At 40.3% G+C, this 22,640-nt stretch overlaps 1 protein-coding gene across 1 annotated transcript in view; it reads left to right on the top strand.

Moving 5' to 3' along the window:
• The first annotated feature begins 424 nt into the window (after window positions 1-424).
• The window catches only part of NID1 (nidogen 1), a 44,204-nt gene continuing 21,988 nt past the window's right edge, over window positions 425-22,640 (top strand). Inside the window, exons 1-12 of the mRNA XM_069852355.1 lie at window positions 425-628; window positions 7,466-7,765; window positions 8,581-8,810; window positions 9,450-9,877; window positions 11,004-11,153; window positions 12,436-12,687; window positions 13,779-13,979; window positions 15,836-16,081; window positions 16,996-17,139; window positions 18,009-18,137; window positions 20,919-21,062; window positions 21,780-21,902. Coding sequence (XP_069708456.1) covers window positions 425-628; window positions 7,466-7,765; window positions 8,581-8,810; window positions 9,450-9,877; window positions 11,004-11,153; window positions 12,436-12,687; window positions 13,779-13,979; window positions 15,836-16,081; window positions 16,996-17,139; window positions 18,009-18,137; window positions 20,919-21,062; window positions 21,780-21,902 — 2,551 coding nt within the window. The remainder of the gene's footprint in view (window positions 629-7,465; window positions 7,766-8,580; window positions 8,811-9,449; window positions 9,878-11,003; window positions 11,154-12,435; window positions 12,688-13,778; window positions 13,980-15,835; window positions 16,082-16,995; window positions 17,140-18,008; window positions 18,138-20,918; window positions 21,063-21,779; window positions 21,903-22,640) is intronic.

Here is a 22,640-nt window from a genome sequence, read left to right as displayed (position 1 = left end):
ACCTGAAAGGAGGTTGTGGAGAAGAGGGTGCTGGCCTCTTCTCCCAAGTGACAGGGGACAGGACAAGAGGGAATGGCCTCAAGCTCCACCAGGGGAGATTTAGGCTGGACATTAGAAAAAAATTTTTTACAGAATGGGTGATTGGGCACTGGAACAGGCTGCCCAGGGAGGTGGTTGATTCACCATCCCTGGAGGTGTTTAAGGGACGGGTGGATGAGGTGCTCGGGGACATGGTTTAGTGGCAGATAGGAATGGCCGGTCTCGGTGTCCCCGGAGGTCTTTTCCAGCCCGGTGATCCCGTAACTCCAAGCCCCGTCCCCAAGCCGCGGGGTGCCGGGGGTGGGGGTCCCGCCCCCCGCGCTGCCATTGGCCGCTGCCGCCCTTATAGCCGCGGGCCGGGGCGGTGGCGGGGGGAGCCGCGGGGATGGGCGTCGGGGGTCGATTCCCGTGCTGGGCGCTGCTGGCCCTGGCGCTGCCCCTGGCGCTGCCCGCCGAGCGGCTGGAGCTGCTGCCGCACGGCCCGGAGCGGGGCGACGCCGCGCTGGCCCCCGGGGACGATGCGCGCTCGGCGGCGCTGGAGCTGAGCGCCGCGCTGCGCTTCTACGGGGCGGCCGCCCGCTCCCTCTACGTGAGTGCGGGGTCCCCGCGGGAATCGCCGCGGGGTGGGGGGGGGGGGCGGGTTGGGCTCCCCGTCGGTCCCCAGAGCTCCGGCGGCGCCGATTCCCTCCTCGTGGATTCCCTCCTCGTGCCGCGGCTGATGCGGGATCTCGGCGATGCGCGCGGAGCGCGGGGGCTGCGGGAGGGCGAGGGGGAGGGAATCCAGAGTGAGCTCCGGGCCCTCGCCCTCTGTCCCGGCACTGAGGGAGCTGGGGTTGCTCAGCCTGGAGAAGAGGAAGCTGAGCGGAGGCTTTATCGCTCTCGACAACTGCCTGGAAGGACAGAGCAGAGAGGGAAGGTGCTGGTCTCTTCTCCCAAGTGACAGGACCAGAGGGAACGGCTTTAAGCTGCATCAGGGGAAGTTTAGGTCGGATATTAGGAAAAATTGCCTTCACGGAAAGAGTTATCAAGCACTGGCACAGGCTGCCCAGGGAGGTGGTTGAATCACCATCCCTGGAGGTGTTTAAGGGATGAGTGGATGAGGTGCTTGGGGACATGATTTAGTAGAGGACACGTATGGTTGGACTTGATGATCTACAAGGTCTTTTCCAACCTAATGATTCTATGATTCCCTGTGCTCCCACATAGCATGTACATCCAGCTAAGACACATCCTTGTGGTCTATCTTTTGTGTGCTTCAGCCTGCCAAAGCCACGGAACTGGAACGATGAGCATCTGGCTAGCAGCCTGACATGTCCAAGCCTTGCAGCTATTAGCCCTGAGAGTGCTGTTCTGCCCCTTGATGTCTTGGGCATTCTCAGATGTTTGCAGCTCAAGGGTTTCTTGGAAGTGCACACCGGAGCAGTTGCGGGCTTTGGGCTGCAGCAAGACCCCAGTCCTGTGTTTGTGCCTCATGGCACAATCTACATCCCAGAGTTGTGTGTGCACATTTATAGCTAGTGGAGGATATTTGGTATATGAAGGTGAGATTAAAAAAAACCAGATTGTCTGGAGCAAAGCTACTCAAAAGTAGCCAGAAAAAAAAAAATGTTTAAAATGGCAGCATATCTTCAGAACGCTCTGCATGAGCACTGGCTGTTTGATCATTGGCCTCTTCTCCCCTGAAGCCTCATCTAGACTGGGAGTTGAAGATGCTAACTAGCATATTTAGAAAGGTCTTAGTAAGGAAGACCCAGTGAATTTAGTACATTAATTTGATTAAGTTAAAACCCACCTCCCTGTCCAGATAAACCAACGTGCTTCAGCACCATGGGTTTGAGATTCAACTTTGGGGACTAATCTACATGGAGACACTTGGGAAACTAGACCTCCATGTGGCTGCAGTCACTCAAAATTTCATGTAGTTCCCCTTTACTTGAGTCAGTTTTATGGGTATTCACCGAACATTTGACATGCTTCGATTACACCAAACAGTATTAGTACTGCCACTTAAGTTGTGCTCTTTTTCGCTGCCCACACTGCCCTTGCCAAGGTAAATCCTGAAATCTCATCTGAAATCCAAAATTTTGAGGGATTCAAGTTATGCCCATGTGGAAAATGGGTTTTGTTAATTGAGGCTGGCAGTAAGAAATAATTCACAAGTATGAAGTGGAGTTCAGACTTCAGTTTGCCCCTTAGTTCACTGTCTTGTCGTCCATACTCTAAGCTTGGTCACTGATTAGCCATCTGAAGTGAAAAATACTCTCTTTGAAGCACAGACATATTCTTGAAAGATAGCAGGCTGTGTATCCAGTCTCTGAGAAGGAAAGATAACAAGCAGCAAATCAGATAAGTGACAGAAAGGGGACAGAGTTTTCAAAGAGCAGTAAATTGGTTAACAACACTAGGTTTCTTTAGTTTAATGGCCCTGTTACATGCCTGTGCCATAAAACAGGAACAATTCTAGTTAGTTTCTGTCTGGAAGGATACCCATATAGAGGCTGTTCCATAATCACTGTGCAGCGTGAGTACTCAGCGCTAAGGATGTGAAATTTTAACATTGGCAAAGTATGACAATGAATGGGTCAGGCTTTGAGTTATTGTGATGAAATACATTTTTCTGTATGGTTCATCAGGATAATGTGTTAACCTTATCTTAACTCTGTGCAAGTTTTGCCTTCATTCAATTGAAAATATACGTGGATTCTCTATTTTTTTCCAACAGTTGAGAAGCTGAGTTGTTTGAGTTAGCCCTACACATGAATAAAATGCAAGAAGTTCTGAGGAATGATTATTTAGTATCAACTACTTGTAAAATCCCTGGTGGCAAAACTTTTTTTCTTTTCATAGACACAAGAAAGAACTTTTATTTGCCGTAACTGGAAACAGACTTTTGCATACTATAAACTTCAACATGGTGTTTTCCTATGCAAGATTTGTAGTGTTGAATCCTATCACTAACCCATACTCATCTGTTTGTTCTAATAACACACTTCTATTTAGTTTTTTTTTCAGTTTACACTAGGGCTCAGTGATGTGGAAAAGCTAGGGGATTACAGATGAGTTCCTTTTAGGGAAGGATCAGAGTCCTTTTAGGCAAGCTTGGATCAATTTTTTAATCATTATTTTTATTAACTTCCTAAGTTAATGTTTATATTTAGAAAATTTGATGGTTTTAAGTCAGCTGGTACTCCATTATACAAATAAATATAATTTTTCTGAACTTTGTGCTCAGAAATATCCAGGCCCTCAAAATGCCTAGCAACTGAACAGGAAAAAATAACATCAACTGTTTGAAATTTTAGTTTTTATTAATTATATATTATACACACAGGGATGCACTTTTTCTTTCAATAGAAGTACTTTGTTACTTTTTATCTCCTTCTCCTCACTTTCTTTTTTTCAGAGTAGAACTATAATAGAGTGTGTGATTTGTTCTGCTGCAAAGCACGAACATATGTTAACTATGTGTGTAATCCAGAAGTTTAACATGCTAAAAATACATCTGTGTTAGTTTCTGTCAAGTTAAACAGTGTTATACCCTAAAAGGAAAGATGTACAGTACAGCTTGTCTTTAGACAACGCCTACATCGGTCCTTTTTTTTTCCTTCTCCTGTTTGACAGGAATGGTACTTTAATGAAACCCAGTACTTACCCTGAGTTATTTCTCTTTATTATCTTCTCAACTTAGCTGTGTGACCTTAAAAAGAACAGTATAAACTTAAATCGAAGTAGTCAACATCTTAGTCAATATAAATGTATTGTTACATCTGAAAACTAAAAATATTTTTTTTCAGTAATGATGAAAGTTCTTTCTATACACTAAAAATCCCTTCACAAAGTGAGCAGTATGTGTATTTGCTTTCATTTAATGGCTTCCAAATGTTTTCTGGATGATAGAATACTTGAAACCAAACATTCCCTTAACAATTAAAACTGAACTGTCTCATTTATAAACTACAAACAAATGAAGAGGTGGGCATATTTGCATCTCCTTGATAAATTACTTTTTACATTTAACATTTTAGCAAGATAGAAAATTAATAGTAAGAAGCATGCCCCTAATAGGTAAAAAGAGGAAGTTCAAATGTTAGGTAATTTCTTCTGGTCTCTACTTTGTTCTGTAGTGTTAACTAGTTCTGATTATATTTTCTCTTAATGTTATTATAATCTCTGCCATAAATGGGAGACCACACAGCCGCAAAGTCTGCACACACCAAATCTGATGAAGAACATGGAATTTGTTTAAAATATTTAAACAACAGTCATCCCTCACAAAAGGATTTAGAGTGGGAGTAGAGGTGCTTATGTACAGAAAGCATAAGCAAGGAGAAGGAAAGGAAAACTATTAATTTACTTGAATTTTGTTACTTCAGTGATGGAGTACATATCCTTGCTAAAATGTCTTAATGCCCACTGTCTTCCCTACTCTAAGCTACTGGTATAGTATAATTTGTGGTTTTTAATTTTTAGGGTAAGTTTTAGCTTTGCTTTAGGGATATGAGGCATTTTCTAGTGTACAGATGTTATAGAAGTTCTGGGAACCTTTCTGGACTAGATACCTGCATGTCTGCCTGCAATACAAGGTCTAGACTGGGGTAACCTATGCTGTCTTTTTAGTTCTGTATTCCTAACATTCATAGTTCACTTTAGGATCTGTGGCCACCATTAAGTCACGAGTGGTTAGGGGAAAAATGATCACAACATTCAGCTTCTCTTCCCCCTTTCTAAATGACCTGCATTCCCATCATGCTTGTGCAGATTATATGCTACTTACATGTCTTAGATATACTGTTCATGTACAAAGTCAACTTCCTGGTTTTTACATGCTCTTAACTTTTTTATAATGGTATTTTTCACTGTAGCAGCTAATGAAATTACACATCTGCTCGAGCCATTTTTTAAAGTAAATTTTGCTATACCATGTGAACTACTTGCTCAGTTTAGCTTATGGTTTGTGCTAACCATTTTCTGGTTATGTACCAAGCTGATTGACCACCAGTAGCCTGTGGCAAAGGCTTGCTCTGACACAGCGGGTAACCAAAGAAGGGTTCAAAGTATAGATATGTGCTGTCCATGAAGAGGTGATTTGTAGCAAGAGTTCCCATGCTGCAAGTTTTCAGATCTGCTATAGGTAATGGTAGTAATGGTGGTCCAGATTTTAGAGGATGGTGCGTAGACGTATGTACCCAACATCCCTGACAGGCTTGCACATCCCACAATTTCTGTGTCTTGAAGAATATATGTAGTACTGGCCTCTTAGTTTCCAAGTGTGTATAGTAGAAAAGAGAAGAAAAATTTGGAGACAATTAGAATGGTCAGACAAAGAAGACAGCTCTTACACAGGGAGTGTGCGAATAGGCTGGAGGTTTTCATTCTAGAGAAGAAATTACACAAGGGGAGGGACCAGGCAGGATTTGGTGTCCCAATACAAAAAACAGAGGCCATCAAATGAAGCTGCAAGTCAAACTAGAAACAAACAGAAGTAAGAGAGACCTCGGAGTATGAGCCAGAGATCTGTGGATTTCCTTTTTAAGCAATTTTGTGGATGCATAAAGTTTATATTTGTTGAAGGGAAGACTTAACAAATATGTGAGGGAGATACACTGAGGATGAGTAAACAGTCAAACCACAGGGAATCCCTTGAGGTGAATGTGGTTGAAGGCTGGTTGGAGGAGGAGCGCTTTCATGTTCTCTTGTTCTGCTGAACTGGGGACAGGCACCTGGGCTAGATGGCCTTGTGGTCTGAGTCATAGTGGTCATTCTGATGTTATTCCAGGCATTCATAAAGAGTGTGTAATGTTTGGAATGTCCTGATCAGGTGAAAAGATCCAGCAGCAGTTTGTTCTTGAAGTCATAAGAATCCCTGTGAGTAAGATAAATGTGTGAGAGATTGTTGTAGTTTCATAGCTTGTGCTGCCATTCTGGGGACCTCCATCCCTTTCTGAGTTACCTGCGTGTGTGGCAGCAGCTCTGGAGTGGTGAGTGCCTGGCTGCCTGCAGGTAGTCAGTTGTGTCCTGTTGTCAGGTAATGCGGCACTTGGAAATAGAGTTCATTTGTCTATGTCTGATTTATACAATGCCATACACATATTTTCACACATATTTTTACACCAAAGGTTTCACTTGCATATGTTAATGCTTTTTGTTTGTTTGTTTGTTTGTTTGTTTCCAAGTAATAGAGCCAGTTTTCAATAGGACTGTGTCAGGACACTCAGCTGTAAGGGAGTTTACAGGGCTGCCTGTTTCAGCCAAAGAAATTCTGTCTCCTTGCCTCTATAGCCTCTGGTATAGGAGCTGTTCTCTTCTTGCAGTCAAACTTGCGCAGTAGCAGAGAAATTCCCAGGAGGGTGGTTGAAGTGAAGTGAAAATTAGAGCAGTCATGTCCAGGCAAAGAAAAATCTGTACATCTTCCCAGAAGACTTTAACCCAAGCTATTACAATTTTTAAGTGTATACAATATTTAAGCATGGAGCAGTCTTTTTGGGTGTGTATGTGTATTTCTGTGTAGATTAGCTCTTTGCTTGGAAGTTCTATCAGCTTCTGAGGCAGCACTGTAGTAGCAAGGAAAGCTCAACTGACTCAGTTGCATCCTGAGTTCCTAACCAGGTTTCTATGTGAATGACAAAGCCTGTTTTGTCATGACTTATGGGGACACACACACACACACACACACAAGACAGAACTGTTCCATTTTTCCTCCTTCTCCACCCTCCCCTCCTTTTTTAACCCAATTAACAGCAGACTTTCTTAGGAATAGGCAGCTTTCTAAACTGTCCAAATTAAGCACCTTTGTCTGCCTTCATGGTAGAAGTCCTCATTGCCAGGCAAATGCTGTGACTTTGATACAGCTTCTCTGTAGTCCACTCTGCTTTACATCAGGTAAGAATCTAGCTTGCTGGTTAACCAAAAAATAACTATTGCAAATACTTGCTTCATCCTTACTGTACGCAGCCATGCTATGGTAAACCTGCTTTTCAGGAGAGTGACAGCTAAAAGTGAGAAGAGCTTTTGTCAGCTGGGAGGGTTTGTACACAATTCTTGACTGACTCACAGAGGGGTTGTGCTGGGTCTTGGTCTGAGAAAGACTTGGAAACTTGAGAAATGTGGTGGTTATGTATATCTTTGGTAGAAAAGGCAATAAGTGTCTGAAATTTAAATAGCTAAAATCTTAGTATCTAAGCGAAAAAAGATTAATCTGTCTGTAAAGGAGACATTCTGGTTTGGGGCAATTGAAATCCCAAGACTCCTGACATGGGATACAAAACAAAACCAAAAAAAAATCTGTTACTTGACAAACACAAGGCTGACTGACTTTTTACTCAATTTCTTTCGGAAATTGAATGAAAATATTGTCATCTAGTGCACACAGGTGTGGGAGATAATCATATGGACAGTATTTATTTTATAATTTTCACATTATTATTAGGTTGCCACTAATGGAATTATTGCAGTGAATGAACCTTCAAGTGAAGAAAAGTATCTTGGTCAATTCCCAGTCAGTTTTGGTGTTATTGCTCCTTTTATGGCTGACCTCGACACAACAGATGGACGTGGAAATGTGTATTACAGAGAAGATTCCTCCTCAGATGTCTTGCAGCTTGCATCAGACTATATCAAAAGAGGTTTTCCTGAGACTACTTTTGATCCCAAAAGTGTTGTCATTGTTACCTGGAAGCATGTGGCTCCTTACCAGGCACCAGGGGAAGATCATGCTTTGGAAGAAAAGGTGAATATTAATCAGAGTTTTAAGACACATTGTACACATGTTCAGCTGAAGTGTAACACTGTTACCTGTTTTTTGAAGGCCTGAATTCCTTTGTGTTTAAATTAATCCTATATAGTTAAGAATGTATTTTGTTGTTGAAAAGGCTGTAGCAAAATAAAGAATTTCCGGAGTTTTTACTTGATTTTTATTTTACAACTTTTTATTCATTCAAAAGAAAATGCTTGAATCTGCATAGCTGATTTCTTTGTTGAGAACAAGTTGAGGACATTACCACAACTTACCAAATCTTATTCTATCAAAGATTAATTCCTTGTGCCTAACTTGACACCACGATTGTGTTTACAGTGATGATTCTGCACTCTGGCAGCAACGAATAGCTGACGTCTGAGGGTCTGTCTGGATGGGTCCTACAGTATGTAGGAGTGTTCTTACAGGAAAAGACACTTGCATCAACATGAAACTTGAACTGTTCTGTTTTTCTGTTTAGTCTAGCACATCACTCTTTTAAGGAGATGATATATCACCCTATGCATGTTACAGAACTTAGAATTGTGTTTTAGGCAGCCTCTCTGGCTGTTTCCTAAGAGATTAACTTACTGTGGATAATACCTTCTTTTTAGAGTTTATGTATGTTAAAGCTAAAACTGCCTTAGCAAAACATAAGCTTGTGTAAGATTGATTTCTCCTAGGAAGTACCTGATGTGTTATGTATGATGGAAATTCTGATTTTGACTTTGTGTTTTAAAGAAATGTTATTCTGTCGTCTATCTTGATTATTTTCCATGAATAAATGGATGTTATTTTTTTTTCCACAGAGAAACACGTTCCAGGCAGTTCTAGCCTCTTCTGACTCCAGTTCCTATGCTATTTTCCTTTATCCAGAAGATAGTTTGCAGTTCTACAGTACATACTCCAAGAATGGTAAAGGAAAGATTCCTGCTATGGTTGGCTTTAGTCAAGCCTCTACAAACTACTACTTTTGGGAAAATCCAGGATCCTACAATGTCATTGCAGATGATGAAGATGGCATTAGAAATCTGCAAAAGTATGCTTTTTTGTTTGGTTGGTTTTTTTAAAAAACTCCTGAGGAAAACATCAAGGAGTTCCATGTTTTTCTTAACTGTAGCATGAGTCAATGAGAAATAATAAGATCCCATTAGCCATTACATGCAAAACAGCAAAGTCTACCACTAATAAATATCCACCCTCTTAAGGAATACGAGGACTTTAGTCCAATTTGTTAGCGGTCTATAGATCCATTGTCACTGGTAGGAGCTACTGTATACTTAGCCCTTCTAAAAGTATGACCGCTTAAGGCTTTAACTTTTCATAGTCTATCTGGGCAATCTCTTTTTTAAAGAAAAAATTAACAAGGAAGAAAGAGAATGAGTTAGAAGTTTTCAGTAAGTGTTAGTGAGATCTTTGTGGCCCAAATATCTTCTTCTGCTCCCATCACTCTGGAGACAAGAAGGCAAAAAACTCTCAAGAAGAGAGCTCTGGGTGTTGAGAAAAGATATCAGGACTGTTTTATAGCACAATAAACCTGTAGATAAGTATGTAGATAAGGTAATTCAACAGTTTTATCCTGGTATTTCTCAGTGAAGGATAAAATTTTGTATAAGCTAGAAATACCACAGAACTTGTGCTTGGTCATTTTGATTTGGCATATTCTTCTCTTTGGCAGAAGCAGCAATGCTGGGAAACAAGGTGTTTGGGTGTTCGAGATTGGTAGCTCATCTGACAGTATTGTGCCTGCGAAGATCAGCAACATTTTGGAGACCCTAGAGTCCAATGAACAAGACCAGGAGAAGACTTCAAAACCATTTATGTCAGAGTATGGCTCCACTGAAATAAGACAGCAGTATGTCACCAGTACTACAGACAGCACGGAAGACGATCAGTACCATGTTACGTATGGTGTTCCTCAGCTAGCTGCAGAAGACTTTCTGACTTCGTACCAAGATGTAACAGGAACACCTTCAACTGAGTCTTTCTACAGTCATCAAGATTTCCCAACAGCAAAAGCTCCACCTCGTCAGTTCCACGTCCAGCAATTCCCCCCGCAGCAACCCCAAGTCATAGATGTGGAAGAATTTGATGAAACTGGTATAGGTAAAGTCTTTTCAACAGCTTGGGTAATTGTAAAGTGGATAGGCTGCAAAAAAAAAAAAGTATGCAAGCAATTGAACTACTAAAGGAATAATCTGTTTCCTTCTCACAACCTTCATATCTGAAAATCTGGACAGATTTAATATGTTTGTGTTATTTATTAAGGTAATTAACTTGGTTGTCACCTCAGATTCAGATCTTGCCAGTCTAGTAAACTACTGTCCCAGTTGGGCTCACAGGAGAGGACATTTAGAGTGTGTCTGTAGAGCCTGAATCTCGCCTAAGAAAAGCTTCCTATAGCACAGTTGTATTTGGAAAGCTGATGCATTCTTGGTGGCAACTGATTTCCTGTTCTCTTTTGCCCAGGACTGTTCTTAAAGGTGTGATCTTAAGTTTAATAGCTGCATTAATTGTCTGTTCCTGGTAAGGATTTTAAGATCAGTTCTACTGAAGCCTGGCTTATTTCCTTTCCTAGGTGTATTATTGAATGCATGTGATGTTGCAAAGGTTGAAAGCGGTAATGATTGTAAAAACTGTTGGCTAGGGTTTCATGGCCTTAAGTTTTACAAGGGTGGGATTAGCAATTCTAACTTCTGAGGAAGTGTTTGTAGAAAACTCAGAGCAGTGTGACTGACTGACTGACTGCCCAGATGTTAATCGTTTCTTGAAGCAGATGTGAGAATTGCCATCTTCATGAAATAACAGGGTAAACCAATTAGGATTACAGGGTGCATCAGTTGGTGCACAGTCCTGGGTACTGTACTGATGCGTTTTGTTCTCAGGCTGGAAAGGTTCCTTTTCGCTTTGGTTTGGAAACAAGGACAGTTTAAAATTATTGTGTATTTAGTTTTGTGAGACAGTTGAACTGATCTGTATTAATCTGCTGAAGTTAATAGGAATAAACAGGTTTCTGACATCTGAAGCCCTGATGTTTTCTGCAAAAAAAACCCCTGTTACTTACATGTTGCAAGGTTAGTAAAAATCAGTTGCAATTGCTGGTTTTCCTTAGAGAGAAAAAAAACCCAACAACCTAATAATTTGCCTTGGAGATATTTTTAAACTAAACCAAGGATATATGAAGACTGTAGTATTTACACGAAACATAAGCATCTGGTCTTATTTTCTACAGTGTTCCGCTACCACACAGATGTCCAGCAGACCTGTGCTAACAACCGCCACCAGTGCTCTGTACATGCTATTTGCAAAGACTATCCCAATGGATTTTGTTGCAGTTGTATTGCTGGTTACAAAGGAAATGGCAGACAATGTGTGGCAGAAGGTAACTCTTTTGAAAATTAGGTATATATACAGCAATTGCACGTGACATTCTTCAGTGGGGTGACCTGTTTTCAATACTAAAAACAATGTGGTTAAATACTTCTTGAAGGAGACCTATCACTGAAATGTATTGAAAGGTATTTTAAGAAATGAGCGACACTTCCTAAAATGGTGTGGTTTTTTGAATAAAGCAAATTATTTGAAGTGGTTAGTTATTTGCACTATACATTTTAATGTGACTTTCTAGAAAAAAATACTCTTACATAACTGATGTAATTTAATAGGTAGCATAACCTCCAGTGTTCATTGCTAGAATTAGTCATGAAGTTCCAGCATGTTATAATCTGAATTGGTCCCACTTTGGAAATGGACAGTTCAAAGAGGATGAAAAAAATTAACTTTGATCGTCAAGGTAAAGAGCATGGCTCCTGTTTGTCTGACTCTTAAGTCTCTTTGCTAAAGGGCTAATCTGCCATTTTTTTTGTTAGATACCCATTTAAACTCTGTTCCTGTATAGAATCTGTAAAGGAATTTCTTATATATACATTTGTAATCCTCCGGGTGACTTGACTCAAGAGTATAGATGCATTTCAACAACTAATATAGCTGACTGCAGACTTTGTGTTGTAAGAGGCAGGAAAGCAAAGCCTCCTACTTAGTTTCAGTTCATAAAATTGAATATTCCAGAGAAAGAGAAGAAGGATGTGATGATAACTGAGTTTGAATTCACAACACAGGAAATTATACACAGGAGAAAATTAGCAATCCAAAGTAGCTGCTTCTATAAAACACAAACAGTCTTAAAATGATCAATATTTTTGAGTCAAGAAGTGGAATAGGTTAGAATAATAGGTCAATTAGCCTTCAAATAGGGAGTGAACAAATTTGCATTCAGTAGGTGTTGGTATGAAGTGTGATCTTCAAAAGAAGTTTCTGTTTGCCACTCACTGTCACAGAGACTAACAGCTTAGTCTGTTTATGGAGTTATCCTTGCAGACAAAATTGTTTATTGGGATAAAAGGCATCCCTTCAGGCAATTTTGGCCACTTAGTCATTTGTATAACAAGGACACACACAGAGGCAGACATGTCTGTACAGCAAATGAATTAAGCAAGTTAACCCACTGTCTGTGGGCAGTTTCCTGTCTGTTGAATTCCATGAGCATTTGCTTGCCATTGATTTCAACACTAGTATCTTTGATCATAGTGAAGATTCTGAACACATTTCTTGGAGAGCGTGTGAGAACTGTTGTTTTGTTCTGATGTGTTTTATTGATTTGCCAGGTTCTCCTCAGAGAGTCAATGGGAAGGTGAAAGGAAGAATATTTGTGGGAAATAACCCTGTTCCAGTTATATTTGAGAACACTGATCTCCACTCCTATGTTGTGATGAACCAAGGACGTGCCTACACTGCTATTAGCACAATCCCAGAGACTTTGGGGTATTCATTACTGCCTCTTGCCTCTATTGGAGGTATCATAGGATGGATGTTCGCTGTGGAACAGCAAGGATACAAAAATGGATTCAGCGTTACTGGTAACTTCTAAATTAAATAATGTTAAAAGCTGTGCTCTCTCTTGAGAGAAAAGAAATGTGCATTTAGAAGAAAACGTGTTTATTCTGAGCTGCAAATGGATTGCTTTGTAATCAAAATTTTCACCATTTTTCTTGTTTACAGCGTATAGGTATTGGGCTTTTTAATTTACTGTTGGTGCAAAAGCTCGTAAGTCTGTAGAAAGAAAAATGGCTTGGCTAGTTCCTGTGCAAAAAAGAGATTTTTAAAAAGGATCTGATTTTTGGTACTGCAGTGTATAAAGCCTCTGGAAAAAAGCTGCCCCTACATTTTCAAGAGCTCTAACGTGTCGATTGCCTGATTGTACCAACAGAGAAAAGAGGAATGAAAATCTGATCTCATGAAGGTCTGAAATTCCTGCATGAGATGCAAATGATTGTAATAACTTATTTGAGGGAAACCCAAGTTTACAGTTACAGCTTCTCATGAGAGTCTGAGGCCAAATCTAGTTGGTTGCGCACATGTATTTAAGCTGTAAATCCAATGTGTTCTAGGACAACATGTGTTTCTTTTTCAAATTTTATCCTTTACAGCCCTGTACTATGAATTTAGTTGAAGGTAACTTTTAGTTTGGGGATTTTCTTGGATTTGATGTGTTTGAAGTTTTTTCTGTAATTTACAACATATGATTCACTTGGTTTTGATTTGGAAACAGATGTACTGGAATTTTTTTTCATTTATATTTTTAACTCACTATATTTCTAGTGGTGTTTTTCTCTAAAATGTACAACTCTCTTGCCATTTTATCTGGTAGGATAAGGCCTGCTATTAAGTCTGTTGGGACTTTTTTTTAAATTAAAAACACTGCTACTGCAGACATACTTGCAATTTAGCATGCTTAGTACTTAAGAAAAGATAGTTTCCATGCCGTATCCAGGGATATTATCAGTATTCCTCTGGAAGTTATTTATGTAGAAACCCCAAACATTAGCAATTATGCTACATCGAAGCTTTCAGAAAACAGTAATTTATATTGTATCTAGTAGAATCAATACTTTGAATAGAAGGATTCAGAAACCACTGTTAAATTGTTGAACTAATACTGTTTCTTTAGGTGGTGAGTTTACACGGCAAACTGAAGTAACTTTTCTTGGCAACAATGAGAAGCTGGTTATAAAGCAGAAATTCAGTGGAATTGATGAGCATGGTCACCTCACCATCAGCACAGAAATGGAGGGCAGGATACCTGAGATCCCATCTGGCTCATCGGTTCACATAGAACCATACACTGAACTCTATCACACTTCTAGTTCTGGTAAGGTTCCCTAGGAATGAAATGATAAAATGCACATTTCTCAGAGCAGAGAGTAAGACAATCTGAAAAACATTATTTTATTCCCTTCTTAGCAAGTGTACTTTGGACCCTTTGATTTCTAGAAAGTTGCTTTTGCCTTCTAGGAACATGTCCCAAAAGAGGATAGATTTTGAGTGGGACAACGCAAATATTTCTAATCTTTTTTTATTGAAAAGTAAAAGAGTTTCTCTGAACTGATATTTGCAAAACACCCTTGATTTCCCTTTCTGTTGTTCTTATTTTTGCACTGCTGATGGCAGTTGTACAAATTGCGAAGCTTTTTGTAGGGTCCACAGCTCTTCAGTGGGCGCGGTACTGGTGTGTCCCTTTTTTGTGGTCATGTCAATAAGTGAGCTTTGGTCTTGTCCAATGAGACTGTGCAAACCAGTTATTTGCCAGCATGTGTTATGTAAACTTCACTGCAATGACAGTGGCTTGTGTTAGTAACAAGCATTTGTCAGTGTTATTTCAGCTGAATTTGGACAGTTGACCAGAAAATTAGGAGCCTCTTAATTCCCTTATCAGTTTCCTCCACTGTCTCTTCAGTACTTCTCTCCTAGTCTCTCTCTTTTCCATATGAGATTTGGTAAGAGAGCCATTCGTCATTCCACTATTTACAGGGGAATCTCTCTTTGGCTTTTCTCTTCCTGGATGAAATCATGGATGTTTCAACAGAAAAATAAAAACAAAGTGAGGCTGGAATGTTGCTGCTGGCCAGCCAGCCTAGTTGTCAAAGACCAGTAAGGAGAAAGCAACCTGTGGTGCACCCAGGTGCACATGAATACTGGAGAGAGTAATCTTTGCTGCAAGGGTGCACTTTGATTAATAGAGATGGCTGGAAAGGGTCTAGTTGTATCATCGCTGCCTTATATCTGATAATCTATGGCTTTGGTAGCCAATCATGACCTCCTTTTGCTGCTTTGCCTGTTGTTATGGATTGTGAGGAGGAGGAGCTGGAGGCAGTGGGAAGCTTCTAGTTTGTGCTGAACAACTTCATGATTTTGGAGGAGTTGTTTGGGAAGTGTGTGCTCTGTAGAACACCTGCCTTCTTAGTAGAAATGCTATCCCTATTGAGAAAAATTCAGGGGCTGGATAAAGGCATCTTTCAGGCTGGATTTTATTTACCAGTACTCAAATAGTTATTATTCTGCTGTACTATGACATATCTGATAGACCGTTACTTAGATTAAATCCAGCTTTTGCGAGCTGTTGCAAATGGATTGATATGAGTGTGTTCTGGTGCCCATATGAAGAACAGAGGACTTCTGAGCAGCTTTTTATTGGTGGGAGGATCATCAAGCCCAGATCTGCTTTGAAGATTTTTGGTCAGTTTTTCACAACAGGTGAAAGTGTTGTGAAGCATTCAAGAACTCTCAGATGTGCATTTTCTTTGGGACTGTCAAAATTCAAGGCCAATTGACCACAATGAACTAAAACTGGCTGTAGTTTGATGCTGATGAGATGGCTTTTGTCCTTCTTAGCTTATAGATCCGTTATGTAAATTCACCTAAAGGAAATTCTAGTTTTCCTGAGTTGAATTTTCCTTTCTTTATCTGGTAACCCACAAAGTAAAATAAAATTTTTAAAATATGTCAAGATAATTTATAAGATTAATTCCTCAACTCTGGGATATCTGAAAAAAGAGTAAGCCTAGTCAAGTGTCTATTCCTTTACATGGAAATATATTCACTTTCATCGCTTCTTGCCTTTGAAATTTCTATTTACCTTACTCAGACTGTATCCCGGGTCTAAAGATAGCATTGGGCAGAGTATTTTTGCTCTCTGTTCTGATGAGCGTGTTTTTTGCTGTGTTGCAGTGATCACTTCATCGTCCACCAGGGAGTACACAGTGACAGAGCCGGAAAGGGACGGGGTTGCTTCCACATATGTGGGCACCTATCAGTGGCGACAGACCATCTCGTTTGATGAATGCATTCACGATGACTCTCACCATGCTGCTCCTGCTACTCAGCAGCTCTCAGTGGACAGTGTGTTTGTCCTGTATAACAGAGATGAGCAGATTCTGCGATATGCTATGAGTAATTCCATCGGCCCAATCAGTGGTATGTATGTCTTTCTTCTTCTCTTTTGTAAGTAACTAAGAGCAGCTCCTATATTATTTTTAGCCTGCCTTAGCTGGATTAGATTAATGTTTTATATTAATTCATTGCAGTAGTCAGTAGAATCTGGGTCCATCAATAAAGAAGAGAAATGGAATTGTTGAAAGTTTGTTTAATACTTTCACTTTGGTAGGATTATTCAAGTGATTCACTGCTCTTAAAATTCAGTGAGGTTAGTGTCTTAATTTCTTGAAATACTCTTAACATACCACCATGATCTATTGCTGCTCAGATATATGGAGTGTATTGTTTATCTTTACCTATTTTATAGTTCCTCTAATTATCAGAGCAAAGGGCAAAAGAGGTGAATGAGATTTGCCATTAAACCAGCTAGTTTCTTGAAAAGCGGCATTTTATCTCTGGAAGGCAGGCAGCCTATGACGTGTGGGCTTTTTTGGATGAGCTGCCCAAGCTTGTCTGTTTGCACTAAAATCAGAAAACAAGCAAAGGAGCAATTTGAAAGCACACACCAGATGACTACAAGAAAAGTTTGCACTCACTTTTGTTTGTTACAAAGATAAAGTCGTACTAATTAAAATGAATAAACCAAGCTGTTAAGAATCACATTTTGAGTCTCATATTAGTGGCTGGAAGTTGCATTATCTTTGTCAGTCTTGCTCTTTAGAAGAGAGGCTTTTGTGGCTTTTCTCTTCTTCAGCTCAGGAGTCCTTTGCACAGGTGGCAAGGAATGTGGGTGCTATTGCCATGACTAAGACTCTTGTCCTGCCTTCTTCCTAGTGCAAGAAGTATCCTCTTTCCTTATTTCATGTGCACTACAAGCAATTTCCTTCTGGGCCTTATCTGAGTGCTTTTGCTTGGATAGAGTTGTCATGTCTAAATATGGTCTCTCTTGTCAGATGGCTCTGCTGATATTAACAGGAATCCTTGCTACACCGGTACGCATAACTGTGACACCAATGCAGTATGTCGTCCAGGAACTGGAAACAGCTTCTTCTGCGAATGTTCCATTGGCTTCCGTGGAGATGGAAATGTTTGTTATGGTATAAAAAAACTTTTGTTGCAAAATGACAGCTAATGTAGATTTTGTCTTGCTTGGAATGTATTGACCCTCAGGACTAGCCATTCCAGCAAAATGAACTGTCCTGAGAGGTTGGTTTTGGGAAAGGCAGGTTAGAGGGGTGCTGGGGTAGCTAATGTATCTCAATAATCAAGGTAAGCAAGTTTGGCTCTCTTGAAGACTCAAACTTGGGCATGCTTTGCTAGCTTACAAAGCATTTTTCCTACCCAGTTCATTTTTTCATGAAACCTGTGGGAACATAGCTGTGAGAAATTTATTTTAATGCAAGTTGTGGTTAACATGAGTCAACTAGGTTAAAAGTTCTTGAGGGAGATGAGGAATGGCATGTGTACATGTGTACAGACCACAGATATGTGGAACCCATAGAAATAATCTTTTTCAAGATCTGCTTTGAAAATCCCTTCTGCTTCAGGAGCCTTATTTCCCGGCTATGTACTCTTAATGTATTTGGGCACAAATACTTACTTTCAAGAGGTAAAACTTTGTATTAATGAAATATGCATTATCCCTATTAGTTAATGGGGTTGTTTAACACTGCTTCTGATTTATAATCTTCAGACTCAGTGGCTCCTCTTCCTTCCTCACTACCATCCTGTCCTTTCCCCTTATTACTCCACTGTAGAACCTCTTCTGGGGTTTTTGGTGCAGATCAGCTGAGGATACAGTTGCCTGAAAACTTATTTTTGGGATATTAATATCTCTTAAGAGACTATCCAAGTTGTGGTTTAAATAAGCGAGCCTGCTATAATTCAACAGCTGCACAGTTTCTATTTTTCTGGCATCAGTATTAAATGCTTCTTTTTAATAACTGGAATCCTTATAATGTTCTAGATGTTGATGAATGTTCAGAGCAACCAGATCTATGTGGCAGCAATGCAGATTGTAATAACCAGCCGGGAACCTACCGCTGTGAGTGTGTTGAAGGATACCAGTTTGCAGCAGATGGGCGGACTTGTGTTGGTGAGTTTCTCATCTCTCAAAAGTATTAAATTGCTCACTATCTTTCAGGCTGTGATTCATCTCACAGAGACAGAAAACAGCTTGTAGGATCTGCACTGCCTTCTAACGTGAGTTGGATTTAGGAGTTCGTGCTGAAGTTAGTGATTACAATCCGTTAGGTAACCAGATAAGGTGCCTGAAGTACTTTCTTTTCATCTCAAAAATATCCCATTCAGAATGTGTCCAAATAGAAAGCGGAGATGATTATCGAACACTTCTGTCCTTTCCGTACTATTATTTAGCTGTAGATTTCACATGGAAGTAAAATTCAGATTTGTAAAAGAAGAAAAATTAAAGTGAGCAGTAATTAATTTGTTGTTATTTCACAGCTTCTTACTTTCAAGAAGAGGTAGGACTTTTTCTGCATTTTGTATGTCTGGCAGGCTTATCCTGAAGTGACAGCTAATCGTGCTGAAAAGGAATTCTGACTACAAAATCACTTCACTGTTAAAATCTTTGTGATTGGGAGGAAATCTAGCTGGTTTGTTAGAGGACCATTAAAACTTCAAAACTCAAAGCAACCTCAAAAGTTGTCACTGAATTAGTTATTTTAATTTAATTTAATTTAAAAACTTTTTTTCTGGAAGAAGCCTGAGTTAATTTGCTCTTGCTGGACTAAGGTTGCCCTGCTGAGGATTAGTTTTTCCTGTTTGCTCTGATTTTTCACTAAAGTTGTACAAATTCCGTTTGCTAGCTAGAAGAATTGTATGGGATGTATATTGAAAATGAATTCTCTATATAGAAAGAAAAGCCATGAGCTTTACCCTCGTAAGGAAAAAAATTAGATTCTTTTTTTCCAGTTAACTTTTTTGTCTTTGTTTGCAACATGGCAGTAGTTCTGTGCTGACAAAACCTGTACACACTCTTCCAGTATGGTTGGGCTAATTCTTTTTTCTTTTGTAAATAATTGATAACAGCTGAGGATTATGTTTGTGTCTGTCATGGCTGCTTTGTGGTGGAAGCTGTTACCCTTTGATCAGCTAATGCATCCAGGTATTTTCTCACTATAGCAGAGACAGTTTTTGAGCTAAGACTAAGGAGACTTCATCTTGCAGCAGAAAGTTGCATTATTTCCTTTTAAGTGTGTGACATTGTGTGCTGTGTATTACGTTCCATCATGAGCTGCTCCGGTAAGTCTCCCCTTCATTTCAGAAAAGTTGGAAAAACATCTTCTGCCAGGACATTGAAAGTCCTTTTGTCACTTTGACCTGAAACGGAGATTTCTTGCTGCCAGCCACGACCTCTCTGGCTTCATTCTGCTGCTTTTCCACTAAGCTGAGGTGTCACACATCTAACAAATGCTAAGTAATTCCTTGCTCAGCTTGAGGAACTTCACTTTGATCCCTCCCTTCAATTTCAAACAGACTATGCATCCATAAGGCTGAAGAGAGGAAAGATGAACTCTAGTTTCCCATCAGATTGGAAGTAAATGCCATGGTAATCTTGTTCCCCTTTCCAAAAGGGAGAGTTTTACAACCCACGGACCACTTGAACAGCTACCCTCTTTGTACTTTTGCAGCTTGCTCTGGAATACCAGCTCTGACTCAGCTTTTCTGGAACTACATTTTTTTCATACCAGCTGTGTGACTCACTGAATAGATGTAGAAGAGAGTTGTAAATAGATAGTGTTCTCCTCTGTCTGTCTTTGAGCTCCAACTCCAAATCTTATGCATTTGTAATGGAGTTCTGGATAGATTTTTTTGTAATCTGAAACTTACTTCAGCAAACAGAAAAGATATAAACGATGCTAATAATGATACCATGTTCTCCAGAGAAATGGAAAAAAATCCTATTTTCAAATGTGGCTCTGATGGCAGATTTATGTTATTTCCCTACCGGTGCTGTGGTAGTTTCCATCTGTGTACTGTGATGAAAGGAGCACTGTAGAGTCTCTCTCTCTTCTCTCTGTCAGCTCCTCAAAAGAACTGCATAAAGAGAAATCTCAGTAGACTCCCTGCTGCAGCAGATGGAAATCTGTTCCTAGACGTACACAGTGCAAACTCATCTGTTTCTGTGCCCAAAATTTTTGTCGCATTTTGCCTCTTCCTGTTTTAAAAATACCATGGTTTTCTCTTCTCTGACATAACATAACCAGGGCTTCAGCAAACTACCTGAAATAACTTGTGTGTGAAGCCTTCGGATTCATTGCCGTCAACACTGAGAAAGTTATAAAAAGCTGCAGGACTGGTCTCAGCTTCCACAGTTGGTCAAAATTCTCTCCAATAGTTGACAAATGTGTTTATCTTCTGTTGAGTGAGTCATTGAGTGAATTGCCAAGTGACAACAGCCCTGGGTCAGTGCTAGGTTAGTGTAGCAGAATATCTAGTAATTCCCAGTGCAGTGAACGGGCCACTTGGCTAACATGTGAGATACCTCTGTAAGATGCCTTACATTTCATTATCGGGGACTGCTTTTTATAAACAAAACTGTGATGGACTTTAGGACCTGTCCCTGTAGTAGCCTTTCTGCCCTGTTCTGTATTAACAAATATCTATGAGGTCCTAAGGCCAGTGAGTTCATTGTAAAACATTAATAAGAAGATTTAACGCAAGTGAAAAAGCACATCTGAGAAAAAAAATACCCCAAAAACCTACCCCCTAAACAAAAAGCTCAGTTTCCTTGTTTCCATTCTCTTGTATGTGCTTTCACAGCGGTTCTCTCCCTATAAACTTATTACGAGCTTCAGACTTTGTGGAGGAAACCCCAAATTTACATCTCCTCTCTTGTACATCTAACCTGCAGCTGTTGAATATGCCATAAACCATTGCCAGACAGGCACACACAATTGTGACATTCCTCAGCGCGCTCAATGTGTGTACACTGGAGGGTCTGCCTACATCTGCACATGCCTCCCTGGCTTCTCCGGAGATGGGCGTGCCTGTGAGGGTGAGTAATACCGTTTGTTATAGGATTTTTATACTCTTTATTGTGCAACTTGCATGGTCATTACAATGTCTTAAACTTTGTTGTGATTTAAAGTAGAGTATTTTGTAGTTAAATCCTTCAGGCAGGCATTGCCTTAAGCTTTTGTCCTTTCCTCCCTTCACTTTTGAATTTAGTCTTCAATATTTGAGCTACAGAAAGTCCAAGACGGGATAAATGCAAAAATTGCAGTAGCTGCAGTTAGAAGTCTGCTGGAACTGTTTGCAATGTATTAGTTTATATTGCTAAAGTGGTGACACATAATGCTCTATGTAAAAAAGTTATGTTTTGTGTCAACTGTAGCGCAGTGGGGGAACAGCCTTACTTAAAGACATGTTAGAAACCTTACCAGCCAAAACCTACTTCTCTTGCTGTGTTATGTCTTTTCCTTGAGAAACATGGGCATGTGTTTCTAAAAGACTGTGTGAGTTAACAATGCTAGTGACCCATCGGAAGAGCAGAATGCAGGGATTTGGTGAAAGCTGGAACCTAAATACAAGCATGCTTCCCCCTGACTCCTTTGCACTTGTATATAGATGTTCTTCCAAAGGTCTATAATTCTAATCAGACATCCTAAAATAGGACCCTGAAAATAATATGGCAGGTTTGCACTGTAATTTATCACTCTGATTTGTCCATCAGGAGGAACAGTTATCTGAGACTGAGCTTTTCTTTTTACAGATGTGGATGAATGTCAACAGGGCCACTGTCATCCAGATGCTTTCTGCTACAATACTCCTGGGTCCTTCAGCTGCCAGTGTAAGGCAGGTTATCGTGGGGATGGTTTCCAGTGTGTGTTAGGAGGTAAAATCTTATAGTTCTTGAAAGCTGAACCATAAGTATAATTTGTGAATTGAAGGTTTAATCCTAGCCAACAATTATGCACCATACAGCTTCTTGCTTGTTCCTCCCGCTCCATGGGATGGGGGAGAGAATCGGGAGAGTAAAATTAAGAATACTCATGAGCTGAGATAAAGACAGTTCAATAGGTAAAACAAAAGCTGTGCATGCAAGCAAACCAAAATGAGGAATTTGTTTACTACTTCCCATTGGCAAACGTGTTCAGCCATCCCCAGGAAAGCAGAGCTCCATCAGGCCCAACAGTTACTTGGGAAGACAAAACACCATAAGTCTGAACATCCCTGTGTCCTTCTTCCCCCAGATTTTTTAGTGCTGAGCATGACATCATGTGGCATGGAGCATCCCTCCAGTCAGCTGGAGTCATCTGTCCCAGCTGTGTCCCCTCCTGACTTCTTGTGCGCTCCCAGCCTACTCACTGGTGGGGTGGGGTGGAAAGCAGAAAAGGCTTTGACTCTGTGTAAGCTCTGCTCAGCAACAGCTGAAACATCACTGTGTTATCAACACTGTTTCCAGCACAAATCTGAAACATGACCTCATATTAGGTACTATGAAACGTGTTAATTCTACCCCAGCCAAAGCCAGCACACACATACAGTGGTTAATGTGTCTACTAAACTGCTAAGCTCACCATACTATTTTGTAGTAGCTTTGTGTTACTTTTTGGTGCTTATCCTGTACACT

This window comes from Phaenicophaeus curvirostris, chromosome 2 (assembly GCF_032191515.1).
Source record: "Phaenicophaeus curvirostris isolate KB17595 chromosome 2, BPBGC_Pcur_1.0, whole genome shotgun sequence".
In the NCBI taxonomy this organism is placed as follows: Eukaryota; Metazoa; Chordata; class Aves; order Cuculiformes; family Cuculidae; genus Phaenicophaeus; species Phaenicophaeus curvirostris.
This window is presented reverse-complemented; position numbering and strand designations above follow the sequence as displayed.